General features: G+C 43.3%; 1 protein-coding gene across 4 annotated transcripts in view; it reads right to left on the reverse strand.

The window, feature by feature from the left end:
- Positions 1-989: 989 nt before the first annotated feature.
- The window catches only part of usp54b (ubiquitin specific peptidase 54b), a 59,535-nt gene continuing 44,366 nt past the window's right edge, over positions 990-16,158 (reverse strand). For 3 of the 4 annotated variants that reach the window (XM_056366066.1, XM_056366065.1, XM_056366067.1), the window contains 7 exons: positions 15,964-16,091; positions 15,703-15,861; positions 9,483-9,630; positions 6,241-7,067; positions 5,024-5,151; positions 4,790-4,921; positions 990-3,410 (listed from right to left, as the gene is read on the reverse strand). In XM_056366066.1, the coding sequence (XP_056222041.1) occupies positions 3,324-3,410; positions 4,790-4,921; positions 5,024-5,151; positions 6,241-7,067; positions 9,483-9,630; positions 15,703-15,861; positions 15,964-16,091 (1,609 nt within the window). In that variant the 3' untranslated portion in view covers positions 990-3,323. Of the gene's footprint in view, positions 3,411-4,408; positions 4,549-4,789; positions 4,922-5,023; positions 5,152-6,240; positions 7,068-9,482; positions 9,631-15,702; positions 15,862-15,963; positions 16,092-16,158 lie in introns of all 4 variants that reach the window. The other variant, XR_008826268.1, reaches the window with a different exon arrangement.

Here is a 16,158-nt window from a genome sequence, read left to right on the forward strand (position 1 = left end):
GCGGTGGAAAGCAACGCTAACCAGCCAGCTGCGGCCCGTCTCGTCACTTTCAGATAGCGACTCAGTGTAGCCTCCACTCTGCCCTGAAGATGCAGCGCTGCTCAGAGGACGTATCAGATCATCTTGTATAATAAAGACAATGATGGCTGAAGCTTGTCAAGAAACCATATTTGGTGGCAGAGAAAACATAGAAATAGCATCTTTTAGTGACTTTGAACTAATTATTCAGCCTGTGTACCGTTAACTCACATATTTAAGGCAGCTGTTTGAACCAGTTTGAAATAATTCCTTTGCCTATAAAAACAAGTGCCATAGCTGAAAACAGTGTACATCATAGGATTGTCAAACTCGATGTTTGTTAGATGAGTGAATATTTCACTTGACGGTTTGCTCTTGTTCAATTCCCTCAAAAATAAAAATATGTCTGTTCAATGTAGTATAAGTAGAAGTAAATCATTTGGATTGTGGTAACAGAAGGCCTTTTTTCTGGCACCATGCTCCACAGAATATTTACATAGTTTTGCCCCAGGGGAGGTAAAAATCTAAGAATAGAAATTTTCAGGCCTGGTAGTGTGTTGTTCATTCACTTTACACTTACTTTCAACTGGAATTGACAGAAAGAAGTCATGAAATAATAATTTTTGCTTTGGAGCAACTATAAAAGAAAGACAGTTACTATTTACAGTGGATTTAGTTTTCCTGTTGTTTAAAAGAAGGTTGAGGAGCGATCTTGTGACTGGAAGGTTGCTGGTTCGATCCCCAGATTGGCAGGATTAAATCTGATTGGGAAAAGTGAAAGAGCTGCACTCATCCAGCCCTCATCAACACCACTGTGGTGCCCTTGAGCAAAGCCCCCCAACTGCTTCAGTGGCCAGTGGCCATCAGGTTAGACTGTGGTTGTTCTGGGGAAGCTTCCCGGTGTGAGAGTGTGTGACTGTGTCAGGGCGTTCCTGTAAAAGAGAGGTGGTCAAAATGAACAAACAGACATGTTACGGTGGTTACGCCCCCTGTGGGAGTGCATTGGTAATAACTTTATTGCAAAAATACAGGTTCCCTCTTTCCCCGAGCAACACTACCCCAGAACTGACACACATAGTCTACACACACCCACAAACAATAAACCAACTTCAGCAGTTAACTCTCCACCCTTCTCTGTCTCTGACCATCATCTCATTCGCAAACACACACTCTCATCCTTTAGTTTACATTCATTCGCTCTCGTTCTCCACCTCGCTCTCTCTCCCTCCTTGTTGCTCTCTTTTTGCATTCCATTGGATGAAACATGGTAGTAGATGCAGAACAACAAAGTTCACCAGCAGCATTAAACGTGAGATTCTCTTCCTCCTCTCCGTGTGTCTCTGCTAGAGTCCATTGAGAGCGCCCGTGGGTGGGTGTGTCTGCCTCCTGACTGTCTCTGATACAGGATCGTGAGGGAAGGTTGATTTGCATAGCGGACTCATGCGCTACAATTGGCTACATTCTCCCACATCCAGAACCCAAACGAAAACAAACTGACAAACAAACAAACAAACAAACCAAAAAACAACAACAAAATCGGAACCTAAATGAAAACAGCAATGTTAAATATGCTCTCTGAGTTAAGTGCCAACCTTTGGTTTAGTTACAACGATCAATCAACATCAGTAAATTCTTGAAAAACGTCACATTGGCCAGTTGTTTCATAAGGACTTTGTTATTTTATATGATATCTAATAGAATAAAGCATATAATAAACATACTCTACACATGTCAGAATGCTACTCAGTAAAGGGGGGAGTGAGTTAAGTTATAACTGTTCATTACTGTATAATAACTGTTCATACAACTGAGGAATGGTTGACATCTCTGAAGAAGATAGCTCACTGGCTGAAAATATACCTCTAATACATATATATCACATAAAGCATAATCATATTAGACATGTCACTGTCTCAGGCTGAAGATGAGCGTTTTTCCTATTCACATCTGAGGTCTCAAAACCAGTTTCAGTGGGTGGGAGAAATAATAAAAGTGTGGATTCATAAGTGCCACTGAAGTTCACCTGAGGCCTTTTAAGTAAAACAAACGCCATCGACTTCTCTCCACCTGCTTCTCAGTCAAATAGCCTTCGGAAAGTGCACTTCTGCCGAGTAACCTTGCAAAGCGCACTTGAGTCGTCTCTAGTTTCATTGATAAAGCCTAAGAGAAGGGTTTCCCTAACCTACATTCTCTCGTTCCTTCTCCACTTTCCTCCCCTGCCGGCCTATTTCTGGTGCTACCGTTTCCTGTTTGGAAGAAAAAAAGCAAGCGAGAATAAAAGAGAGCAAGAAAGGAAAGAAGGAGAGGAAAGAAGCAGAGAAAAAGGAAGCGCTTTTCTTGTTTAATCTCCCGGTAGAAACGGGAGAGCTGTCATTAGGTCGGCGAGCGGTTTTGGGGGGGCGGAAACTCCAGCTAGACACTTGTGAAGTGCACTCCACTCGTATTTGAAATGCAGACATGAGGAAGTACCACTTTAAGTTTATCAATATTCGTTAATTATCATTATCAACATTCCATAAGGTCTTATTAATTAACATACAGGTTTCATACATGAGTTTTTCTGTACATGACTTTTAGTTATAGAGAGTTCGGTCTCGGGCGGGTTTACTGTGCGCGCACACAGGAAGAAGAAAAACAAACAAACCCTAAAACAAAAAGAGAAAAAATATGGCTGTCCATCTGAAACAGACCCAGTTCGGCTACGTGTGCGTCCAACAGGAAATGCCCGTGAAGAAAGAGGAAGAGGCGTGGCTACTTGGTAAGAGCCTCCCCCTGAGCTGAGGGTCCTGTGGGATGGAGGGCGAGTCTGCCGAGGGCTCAGGTCCTGATCAGACCCGGCCGGTGAGCCACCAACGCCAAACTGACAACACCACTGAAAGCGGCATGCTCGCCAGGCTGACTGCACAGGGGAAACCCTCGGAAAACCCAGGGGGAGACGAGAAACAACAGTCCCGGGAAGTAGGGGGGAAGGTTGAGGTTGTAGTTGGGGGTCAGAGTGACTGCATAGACAGAATAGTAGGTTAAAGGAAGGGAGGGAGGAAGGAAGGGAGGGAGGGAGGGAGGGAGGGAGGAAGGCAAGGAGGGGCTAAGCAGGTTGCTGCAGGCGCTGAGGGAGGCTCTACGTCAGTGCAGATGTGCATGTGTGCGTGCATGTGTTTTGCGTGTGCATGTCGTTTGAGGGAGAAGGAGAAAGGACAGGATAGGAGTTGAGTTTGATCCTCCTGAGCCAATTCCAGGTCCGTCAAGGCGAGGCCGCCGAGGACCCCGGCGCTGATGCCCCATGTGGAAGTGGACGCGGTGAGACATTAGTGAAGCAGAGTGGGACTCTGGTCAGAAGACAGCTTGACCCCCGTCAGACACAGCCAGAAACTCCCTGCGCCGCCCGACAGCTCCTGGACAAGAGGAGAGAATGAACAACTGGTCAGCGAGGACTGGCACTGTAGCGCGTATAGGCAAACAAACTCCCTGATGAAGGCAAGACCGCACGAAACATCTGGGGAATGAAGCATCTTCCAATGAGGGCAAACTAATGGAAATATTACTAATAATATATATATTTAATAGTGTCTCCACTGGAGAACATATTGGTATAAGGCATGAATAACAACATCTTGAAGGAATCCTTCAGATCGATGTGCATTAGCCTCAACTCACGCAGCGAGGTGTGATTTTTGCACTCTGAAAGTGAATAAGTGTAAAAACCTGAACTGACACCTCTGCTTGTCAGACTGTTTGTTACCTTTTAAGTTCCGCGAAAGGGGGACCTTAAATGACACAAACAATCCAGGGATGTCTGCAGTTATTCCTGTGCGTTGGCACAGAATGAACCTTCAACATTTGGAAATACAAGTGCATTCGCCCTGATTCTGTTGGTTGCTCTTGTTAAAATGATACTTATTCCACAACTTAATTTTCTAAATGAAATCACAGAGCCTTGTTTATATTCTTCGAAGTGATACCTTAGTAATTAAACTGTTGAGATATCCTCCCTGTAGCATCTGGATGCAGTTAGGGTACAAAATGTAGGTGATTTCCGCTGGAAGTTTTAAATAAATTTGACACATGACAGATTCGCACAGGGATGAAAATCACCTTTGGGTGTCCACAGTTATTACAAATCACTGCACATCCCCAGGATATGGCCATGTGCAAATAGGGACTTAGCCTACTTTTGTGCCAGATGGGTCTGCTTTGCCAGAAAGTGAAATGTTCACCAGAAAATTAATAAAATATCAGGAATATCAGTGCTCTGAAGCCACTCATCTGGCACGCAAAGTAGCTCAACCAAGGAAATCCAGTAAGTAAACTGTTCCCAGTCTTTAGCAGATGAATGGTATTTGCCTTTAAAGTCTATAAGTGTGAGGTAATATCAGCTCAGCGCAGTGTTTACCTGTGAAGCAGTGGAAGGAGGTGGTGATGAGAAGGTGTTGGTGATGAGGAGGATGGAGGAGATGATAGTGGTGGAATAGCAACAGGGACTCAGAAGAGAGGAAGTAAGCAAGGAGAGGCACTGACATCAGCCTGCTTCACCTTTGAGAGAGAGAGAGACAGAGAGAGAGAGAGAGAGAGAGAGAGAGAGAGGAAAGAGAAGGAAGAGAAGCAGAGAGCGGGAGGACAGAAAAAGCGAGACAAGAGGAGGAAACAGGACAAACAGCGGGGAACAAGAGCACAGGGAAAAGCAATGCGTAAAATGCCACGGCGGGAAATCGGGCAGATGCAGTTTAATAGCATGGCCACAGGGGGGCAGCAGAGATGAGGAAGTCACACTCACAAAGCTGCGGGTTGCAGTCAGGCGGCTGCGGCGCGAGGTCACTACTGTGCCGCTCAGGCTGCGTCCAATTCGCCTCAGATTTTCCCCGTCATCAGGCTCCACCCCAAAACGCAGATCCCGCAACATCATTGGCTGCAGAGGGAGAAAAGTCTGTCAGATAATGGGAAATGGATCCAAATGATGCCCAGTGACCATGTGAGGGGATTTCTGTTTGAAAGATTACGTAGGTGTTACCTTGTTGAGGTAGGTGGGGGTGCTGGCGCAGTCCGCCCCGTACACACTCCTCTCCATGTCTGCGTTGGGGGTCTTGGAGCGAGCCTGCCCTCCCACCCTGGATATGAGCCTCTCTGATGGGCTGCAGCCTGAACACACACACAGCAGTTTTGACAACATCATTCATATATTCAATATGAATTCTGCTCCAACCCTTCACTGAAGCTATATATCACACTTTTTGAATAATCTGTTCTGTGGTTGCCTCATTTTAGCATATTAAAAAATTCTGCATGTCTTGTGCATCAATTTATAAACATTTTCCTGTAATTTATCTGTGGAAACTTTGGATTTTGGCTGGAATTTAATATAAAGTTCTGTGAGTTAGTAAAGTAATGTGACAGCACAAGTGCAGCGGTGCTCTGCAAAAATACACTGAAATGTCGAACATCCATATAAAAAACCCAGACTCATAACTTCCCGGAATTAGCTGCAACAACCTGTCCTAACCTAACCCCATGCTACATGCTAATTATAAACAGCAGATGTAATATAGTGTTTTATACTGAAAGGAAATGGTACAATACTCCAGAATACAGCACACTCACAAGTCAACCGTTCCTTAGTGTGTATACTGACGTATATGAAGTATAATTTTGTCACTTTTACAGTGCAAACACACAGCACACATTTACAACCTGCTTAGAAATAGTGTGTACAGTATAGAACTGGGACAAAGCTTTTAATTGGTTTCCAATAATAAAGACCACTGAGCGTCCACAAAACATGGTTTTACATGTGTATCTTTGTACATTTATAACCTCGATTCAAGCAGAATCCAAATGTAATAATAGACATATTGTGCATTATGTGAATTTCAGTTTCTGGAGTTAACAGCAAACTTTACTATACAGTAGCACAGGACTGCAACTGATAATTATTTTCAGTATCACTAAGTCTTTTTGATTGATCGATTAATCATTAAGTCCATATAATCTGACCAACAAAACATATTCTTTACAAAATGACAAAATTACACCATTTATCAAAATTATTGATTCATAATTATTGATTCATATCTAATGATCCACCTCATCGTTCATGTATGTGGTCATAATAACTTTCAATTAATTAAAACAGTTCACTAGTTTAAGGCTGTATTATAGCAGCTCTTGGCTTTGCGTGTGTGTGTGTGTGTGTGTGTGTGTGTGTGTGTGTGTGTGTGTGTGCGTGTGTACCTGTCCTCCCAGCCTGCAGACTGGCCTGGTAAAGGGAGTCAAGCTCAGACAGCTCAGCCTCTTCGCGCTCACAGCAGGGATCACTGTGTTGCCCTGGGGCAAGCTGGGAGCTGTAGTGCCCTGGAGAAGACTGGCAACTGTAGCTGTAGTTCTGGCTGGACGTCTGTGGCCTGATGGGAACACAGCAGTCGGGGGGCGTGCTGTAAGGCGTCACCACGGCGTCGGGGCGGTCCAAACTCCAGGAGGACCAATGACGTGTGCGGCTGTCACAAGCGGCCCCGTGCTTCGGCCAGTGCTGAGCGGCGCCGGTGGGGGAATGGGGCCGAGGAGGCTGCCAGAGAGGCGTGAGAGGTTTCCTAGGCCCAGAGGCTTCCACAGGGGAAGACGAGGGAGGAGTAGAGGGCAGAGGGGGAGGGTGCGCGTGTGTGGGTTCAAGGTGTGTGGAGTGTGCGGTGTGCGTGGTGTGTGTATCCCAGAGACGCAGAGGAAGCGAGGGCAGAGAGATGGCTAAGTGCTTCCCCAGAGGTCTGACACTCACCCCCCCTGCCTGCAGCAACTCACACAGCCTCACCCCCGTCCCCTCCCTCCCATCCTCACCTTCCTCCCCTCTCCTCCCCACGCATCCGCCCACATCCTCCTCTTCCCCTCGGCTGGAAGGGGCGCAAGGGTGAGCGATGCTGAGGGTGAGCGGGGGTCGAGGGGGAGAGGGCCGATAGGGTGGAGGGGGCGGGTCCAGGCCCAGAGCAGCGTCCTGGTTGGGCGTTGCCTGGTCCTCTTCCTCCTCCTGATTGGGCGTCAGCAGTACTTGGACCGGGCCAGGCTGTTCACTGGAGGAGAGAGAGGAGAGGGAGGGTGTCAGTCAGCCAGCAGCACAAAAAAAAAAAAAGCTCTGACGTCAGGTGAGTTACTGCATAGAGGGAAGGTCACAACAGCATACCAGGATAAACAAGCAGACACACACACACACACAGACACACACACACACACACACACACACACACACACACACACACACACACACACACACACACACACACACACACACACGCCACAAACACACAATGATGCAGCCTTGTGCAAGCATCGCATTGTGCATGGGATTTCACAGCCATGCTGTTTATGAGTCAGGCACAAGCTGAGCTCCGCTGACTGACAGATCACAAACTCCACTCTCTGATCTGAACATATGCAGCACAAACAACCAAACATTCCAGTTTAATCTGATTTTCAAAACAACAATCTACCCTCTGCTGCACTGAGTGCTGGCGCAGTATATCAACACTGAAAATAAATGTGGCTGCTACAGTATGGAGCAATTCAGTCTCACCGGGCCACTATATTACTTTATTGATTTACATACATTGATATGTGGAGGATATGATATATGTTGAACATTAGTGCATCCTCTCTGTGGAGACTCCGTACACAGACTGCACTCTATCAGTGTGTAGTAAACTAGTGTGTGTGTTGGTATGTGTGAACAGCAAGTCTGTAAATTTGTGTGCGTCTATTTTGATGTAAGTGCGCGCAGACCTGTACGTGTCTACGTGAGTGCCAGCCCCCATCCCCCACATTAACTCTCCCGTCTCTTTTCAGCCTTAGTAATTACCCAGCAGGCTTTGCAGCAGCGAGCTATAAATCAGAGGCTTGTGTTGATCAATAGAGGAGAGGAGGAAGGTAATAAAAGAGGCTCAGCGCTGGAGCTTTACCTCCTCCTCCTTCTCTTCCTTCCCTTCAGTCCTGCTGTTATCAGTTTGGATTTACAGTTTGTTCATTTCGACCAAATTTTGCTTCAGTTCTGATGAAACCGAGACTACACCCAACATTAACACCACTCAGTTAGCACCTCCAATCAGCTGGCTCCAAATGCAGCACCAAGACTCCTTACAGGATCTAATAGGGGGAATGTTTTAAATTAGATTTTAAGCTTTAATGACGACCTTTAAGGCATGAATTGGATCAGCTCCTGACCATATTTCTAACTTGTTAACTCCATATGAGCCTGAGTTTAACCTGAGATACTCAGAGGTCTTTGTAGTTACTAAGAACCAGAGAAGACCAGACCTTTGCAATCAAGAATAGAATTTAAAACTATACTTTTTGAAATTAACTTTTTTTTTTAAACTGTTTTTATTCTGTATCTCTTGTTTTTATTCATTTTCTATATCTCTAATCAATGCATTTCTTTATTATTTGTTTGATTAATTGTTGCCAAGATGAAGAAACAAATCCTCAAAACTGAGTAACTAGAACTTGTTTGCATGAATGACAACTTAAACAATCAATCAATTAATTTTCTGATGACCAATTAACCAATTAATCAATTAATCAACTCCACTATCAGTGAGCCTTTTGTTCTAAAGCCTGTTGGGTGCTTGGAGTCTAGTTATTGTCATTATTTAACGACACTAAATGCAAAATACTGTATTATGTCTTATTCTACATGTGCAGCCTCACTCTTTTTAAATATCAAATTGGACAGTTTTTCACTCAGCACAAACTCCGCTGCAGAAACTCACACACAAAAAAAACACTCACACATCAGGAGGGAAACAGACTGACTTACTGTAACACACAAACACAGCGGCAAAGAGCAGAAAACAAACCACAGCGCAGGATCTGTGACTGCAATCGCACGGCAGCACACAGGGCAGAAACACAGTGACGGACTGCAGCTTTACAGTGCACAGAGGGACAGATCAGCGGCGCACAAAGAGCAGAGGGAAGCCTTGGCAGCACACAGCTACAAAGAGCAGCACAACAACAATGAAGGGGAAGCAGTGAAGCACAGAAAAGCAGAGAGCAACTCGGTCTCTCTCTTTTTATTCTCGATGGCAACACAGAGCCCAGCAAAGCAGGTTTTTACTGCACTGCAACAAACACACATACACAAAGGAGGATAAGAAGTTACTGTATATAGTCAAGTGTGTGTGTTTGAGAAAACACACACACATACACAATCAGACACACATACACACATTCAGCAGGATGTGAGAGTGCAGTGCTAGGGGGTTACAAAAACAGGGGGATTCTGGGATTTTGGACAGCCAGAGCTGCAGACGCACACATGAAGGTGTTGAGGTGTTTTTAGATGGCCAGCACCCAGAGGACACACACACAGAGGGGTCCTGAGGTCAGCTTGAGCTGAGGACACACACAAAGTGGAGGGGGGAGGAAGGGGGTCTGAGGTGATACTGAAACAGGCACCATTGCGGACACATAAAGGGGGACAGTGGTGGTACCTGTGAGGCCCCTGTGGACGGGCGCTTCCTGTCTCCCGTTCCATTTCCTGTTCCTGCCTGCGTTTGATTGGACCCCCAGTGCTCCTCATGCACGCAGCTACAGCCAATCCGCTATGAGCGTTAGCCTCATGCAGGGGTCTGAGCACAGCTGAAGATGTTAACAACAGAGCAGGAGATAAAAAGGAGAAAAGACAGAAAGATATAATGACAGAGTGGCAGAGAAGGAAAGAGTGAGGGAACGGAAAAGGAAAGGAAACAGCAAAGAAGAATACGCGAAGGAACGAGAGTAAAAGATTAAGACAGAGACAAAATATGGAGGATGAAAGGACAGGTGAGACAAAAGGAGACAGAGAAAAGAGAAGCAGAGCAGAAGGAGTGGTTATGAGGGGGCTGGCATGCATTACGCTCCTCCTACTGTAACTCAATGTGTGTGTATTTTACACTTGTACAGAGTTGCAAAGTGGGAAGATTTATCTCGGGTGTCCTCTATTATTTTCTGCATTGACAATGTCAGGTTACTTAATTTCTTTCAGATAAACAAAATATTAGCAACTACACTAAAAATATGATTTTTTGATTATAAAAAAGTCAAATATGAAAGCATGTGTACATAAAAACATTGTAAGGAAAGTCAACTACGACTCCCAAGGAGCATTGCACCAAGTAACAAAGCTTACAATTCAATTGTGTGTGCTGCTCTAAATGAAGAAAATCAGTTCATGTTCTGGGTCAATTTTAGATAAATGTATGGCATGGTGTTTTGTTTCAAATTACATCAAAAGAGCACTCCAGATTTGCTACAGCTCAGAGGCTCATGGGTATTGTAGTATATTGGCCTTCCACTATACTAAACTAAAACAGACAAATATATAAAAATCTAAAGATGAAATAGCACATTTTTCTCTTAGAAATGAAAGGTTGAAGTCATCAGTGATAAAATGCGTCTTTTCTCCAGTTAATACACTAATGCTTGAATTGGTTTGGTATGACCATTAGCTTGTGTTGGCAAAGGTTAGTGTACTGTATAACAGACATTGCTCAAGTCAATGCTCATCTCTACTTGTGCCACTGTGCCATTGCAGTACTGTATGCTTAACCAGCATTATCCTGTCATTTCCACTTGTGGAAACAATGGCAACAATGGCTGTTGTTCAGTTTCCGAGGAAACGAGCATCATAGGAAGACTTTAAAATGGGGTAAAATACCTCCAGACCCAACATCTCTTCCCACTTTGCAACTCTACTGTAAATGCATCAATATGTAAATTTGTACTGTGGTTAGTGAGTCAAAAAGTTAACATTAGATAAGTGAGGAGCAAAGTCGAGGCTACGTTCATTAAGCTACAGACACCAGACGGGGGGGGGGACAAGGGAAAGATCAAAAGATTTGTTTTCGGAGGAAGGAAGCTTTCTTTATTGCGTAGCCTTGTGAACGCACCCTGAATGTTAGTTTGTTATAATAAAGATGCAGAGAAGGACAACAAAAGAGCAGCCATCTCCCATCTTGGCTTGATTTTGCATACTTCACATGGCTAGAGACAGAATAAAGGAGGGCTGATGGCAGCTCTGTTGTTGTTGTTGGCTGTAACGTCCTCTAAAACACTGAGGCAGATTGTCTGGAGTCTGCCTGAAACCATTGATACGGATGTGGGAACCCAAATTCTGTTATGTAATCGCACTGATAGTGATGCCATCTGTTCGTTCGCAAGGCGTCCTTTCACTTCATCAAGGTTGAGTGTGCTCGCAGGGATGTGTGTGTCTCTGCGTGTGTGTCAGGTACATGAGACTGAACACACTGAAGCACACACAGTAGGACAGACAGGACAACATAATAATCCCTGATATAGATTTAGTTAGTGCTGAGCTGGAGGGGAAAACCTGCACACCTGCAGTTCATACATGGCTCTCTCTCTCACACACACACACATTTTCTGATTTCAGAAACACACACACAGAAAATTAAAATTTGTGGATGCATGGACCAAATATGCATGAAAATACACATAGACACATAGAGTTGTTCAGATACCCATACTAGTATAGGAAATGCTTCCGATACTGCCTAAAATACAGACTCGGTTATCGGCGAGTACGCAAGTCTATGCACCAATCCAATACCCGCTAATTTATTGATAAACTCTATAGTTTCACACCCCGTCACTTTTACCTGAAATGAATTCTTCCTCACCGCTCTGTGATGCCTTGCCACTGGCAACTCGGCGAAAAATAAATAATTTCTGGTAAATAGTGGAACGTTAGTCACTAGCAAAGTCCAAACAGTAAAAAGGCAACGTGTAGATTATACAAAGCTTTAACTTCGAGACGTGGCGCGGATGTTCAGACAGCTAATGTAGGAATTGTTATTTATCCCTAGAGTTTTTTTTATTTTCTTATGACTGACAGTCAAATTAGATAATAAAAGAAAGATTCTACAGTGTTCATGCATCTGTTCATATTTTACAGAGGGTTGTAAAAAAGGCTTGCTTTTAACAGCTGTATACTACTAACTGGTATAATTGCTGTCGTTGTATGGCATATACAACGACAGCAATTATACCACATTCATCAGTTAGTAGTATACAGCTGTTAAAAAAAAAAAAGACGCAATTTTATCGGATCAGTCCTCGGTAACGGCCGTTAAGGTATCGGAATCGGAATCAGGAAGGAAAAATGGTATCGGAACATCTCTACACACATGAACAGAAATATGGATAAACATTTTGGGAGCACACCAGAAATGTCTCTCGAGACAAGTGTCAAGTCTGTCAGATTAAGTCACAAGTTCTTTGTCCAAGTCAGCTCACTTGTTTGCAAATTGCAAGTCAAGACGCACAAATCTCAGGTGTCTGAACGCTGACTGTAAATCTATTCGTAGTTGTTGAAAGTTCCTTTCAATGCACTTGTAATTACACAGTGTATTTCATTTAAGTAAGTGAACTCTCACACCAATTAGAATCATTGTGGCACCAGAGGAAAACTCAAGATGATCATCAAAGTCATTGGGATCCATCATCTGGGGACCATAAATGTCTGTAAAAAATTTCTGGGCAATCCATCCAATCGTTGTTGAGATATTTCAGTCTGGATCAATGTGTTGAATCAACACACCAACATTGCCATCCACAGACAATGTGGATTAAAAAAGAATAATAAAAGATTTGATACAAAGGCCAAGATATCCCAACTTTTTGTCCCTAGTCAAGTTTCATAAACACTGTGTCCTACACTTCCCATAAAGCACCTCTGTACATCTTTTGTCAGATCCTGGCTTCCTGGTATAATTTTTTGAAACTCCATGCCAGTTCAGTTTGTGTAAGGTGAATAATTGCACTAGAAAATGACAAAGCTCCTCCAGAGCCACAGCAGACATTACAGTTTCAGCATTCCCTGTGACGAGAGCAAATAGATTTTAAGGTAAAATTGGTGGGGTGCTCCTTTAAATACGACTTGAGTCAAAGTCATACGTCTGTAGCTCTGAAACACACACAATCTCACACACACACACATTTTCTGATTTCAGAAACACACACACAGAAAATTAAAATTTGTGGATGCATGGACCAAATATGCATGAAAATACACATAGACACATAGAGTTGTTCAGATACCCATACTAGTATAGGAAATGCTTCCGATACTGCCTAAAATACAGACTCGGTTATCGGCGAGTACGCAAGTCTATGCACCAATCCAATACCCGCTAATTTATTGATAAACTCTATAGTTTCACACCCCGTCACTTTTACCTGAAATGAATTCTTCCTCACCGCTCTGTGATGCCTTGCCACTGGCAACTCGGCGAAAAATAAATAATTTCTGGTAAATAGTGGAACGTTAGTCACTAGCAAAGTCCAAACAGTAAAAAGGCAACGTGTAGATTATACAAAGCTTTAACTTCGAGACGTGGCGCGGATGTTCAGACAGCTAATGTAGGAATTGTTATTTATCCCTAGAGTTTTTTTTATTTTCTTATGACTGACAGTCAAATTAGATAATAAAAGAAAGATTCTACAGTGTTCATGCATCTGTTCATATTTTACAGAGGGTTGTAAAAAAGGCTTGCTTTTAACAGCTGTATACTACTAACTGGTATAATTGCTGTCGTTGTATGGCATATACAACGACAGCAATTATACCACATTCATCAGTTAGTAGTATACAGCTGTTAAAAAAAAAAAAGACGCAATTTTATCGGATCAGTCCTCGGTAACGGCCGTTAAGGTATCGGAATCGGAATCAGGAAGGAAAAATGGTATCGGAACATCTCTACACACATGAACAGAAATATGGATAAACATTTTGGGAGCACACCAGAAATGTCTCTCGAGACAAGTGTCAAGTCTGTCAGATTAAGTCACAAGTTCTTTGTCCAAGTCAGCTCACTTGTTTGCAAATTGCAAGTCAAGACGCACAAATCTCAGGTGTCTGAACGCTGACTGTAAATCTATTCGTAGTTGTTGAAAGTTCCTTTCAATGCACTTGTAATTACACAGTGTATTTCATTTAAGTAAGTGAACTCTCACACCAATTAGAATCATTGTGGCACCAGAGGAAAACTCAAGATGATCATCAAAGTCATTGGGATCCATCATCTGGGGACCATAAATGTCTGTAAAAAATTTCTGGGCAATCCATCCAATCGTTGTTGAGATATTTCAGTCTGGATCAATGTGTTGAATCAACACACCAACATTGCCATCCACAGACAATGTGGATTAAAAAAGAATAATAAAAGATTTGATACAAAGGCCAAGATATCCCAACTTTTTGTCCCTAGTCAAGTTTCATAAACACTGTGTCCTACACTTCCCATAAAGCACCTCTGTACATCTTTTGTCAGATCCTGGCTTCCTGGTATAATTTTTTGAAACTCCATGCCAGTTCAGTTTGTGTAAGGTGAATAATTGCACTAGAAAATGACAAAGCTCCTCCAGAGCCACAGCAGACATTACAGTTTCAGCATTCCCTGTGACGAGAGCAAATAGATTTTAAGGTAAAATTGGTGGGGTGCTCCTTTAAATACGACTTGAGTCAAAGTCATACGTCTGTAGCTCTGAAACACACACAATCTCACACACACACACACATGAAGATACACCATATATAACAGATACATACGTGACTATTTATATGTATGTAAATGAATCAACATTAACACAGAAGCATACTCAAACACACATACTGTGTATAAGGAAAAAAACACAGAAGCGCAAACACACAATCAGTCTTTTTGAGAATTAAGAAACACACACGCACTAAACTCTCTCGAGTTTGGCAGGGACATCAGAGCTCTGAGCTTGGACTGGGATTTTGATTTTAAAATGGGAATCACAGAGTTTCCCCACTTATCTGGAACACAGACACACACACACACTTATTCTGACATAAAACACTCATGGATGACACACAAAAACCCAGTATATACAGTCTGAGTTAAAATAGACAAATAAAAAGTACCGACGCAGGGAGACAGATGGAGAGACAGACGAACAGATGGGAACGAGGACAAAGAGGAGGTCAGACAGAAGCACGGACATACAAGTCACTGTCACTGCTAAACTAGACAACAGGTGATAATGTGACCTTAAAGCTGCACCTGGCAAGATTTTAACATAAAAATACACTTAATCACGAAATGACGCAAGAGCTAAGAAAATAAATAAATAAATCAGAGCCTCACATCTCTCCAATTGAAATTCCATTGATTTGCTTTGGTTTAAGGGGAAAATTGAGATTGAAATCCAAAATTATCAAACAAGGTTGTATCAAATAACGATGTTAGCCCTGTGCAGCTTTAAATGCATTGACACTTATCAAAGGGTCAGTTCACACAAATTTTCACAAGAAAACATATACTTTCCCTTCTCACTGCTCACGGTATCTAGCTGTGCAGATAGTGAAGTTTGGAGTAATTTGGATAAAAGAAAAAGTCCTTCACAGCTGTGAAGATCATAGATAAAATTCAACTCACTTTCATTGGAGTAGAGACAAAAATCTAAGAGACATGTATCTTAAAACGTGGGCAAACAAAACCAAAACTATCCTCATGGCTAGATACCACTGGAGAGGTGATCGGAAAATATGTTTTTAATAATTTCGGTGAACCAACTCTAAAACTTTTGCTCTTCCCAAAAACGTTTATACTCCCATACATCTCTTCCTTCTCCTCCTCTACCCGCTCCTACCCTCTGTTTTTCTTTTCATCCTTCTTTCATCCGTACCCTGATGTTGGAGCTGGTCCAGGTCCATGAATTTGCTGGGTTTAGGGTTGAATCCCATGGCTGCCTCCCGCTCGGCCTCCCTCCGTTTCTGCTGCTCCTGCTGGCGGGCTCTCCTCGCCACCTCCTCCTGCAGCTCGTCCAGCTCGCTGCGCCCTGAGCCTGAACACGCGCAGACCCACAAAGGAGATGAAGAATAACTTGTGAATCAAATCAAATGCAAATGGCAGTGGATATGTGCAAATACATGCACAAATAACACACCTGTGTTGGTGCCGCTACCCCAGCTGGGTGAGGGAAGCTCCTGCAGGATGGCACCACTGCTCTTCGACTTGGGCACCGAGCGCCATGAAGGGCCGGACATCAGCACCCGTTTTTGTTGCCCCACTTCCCTATAGAGAGAAAGAAAAAGAAAACAGAGAGAGACAAAAATGTTGAGAATGCACACAACACAGGCAG

This window comes from Seriola aureovittata, chromosome 21 (assembly GCF_021018895.1).
Source record: "Seriola aureovittata isolate HTS-2021-v1 ecotype China chromosome 21, ASM2101889v1, whole genome shotgun sequence".
In the NCBI taxonomy this organism is placed as follows: Eukaryota; Metazoa; Chordata; class Actinopteri; order Carangiformes; family Carangidae; genus Seriola; species Seriola aureovittata.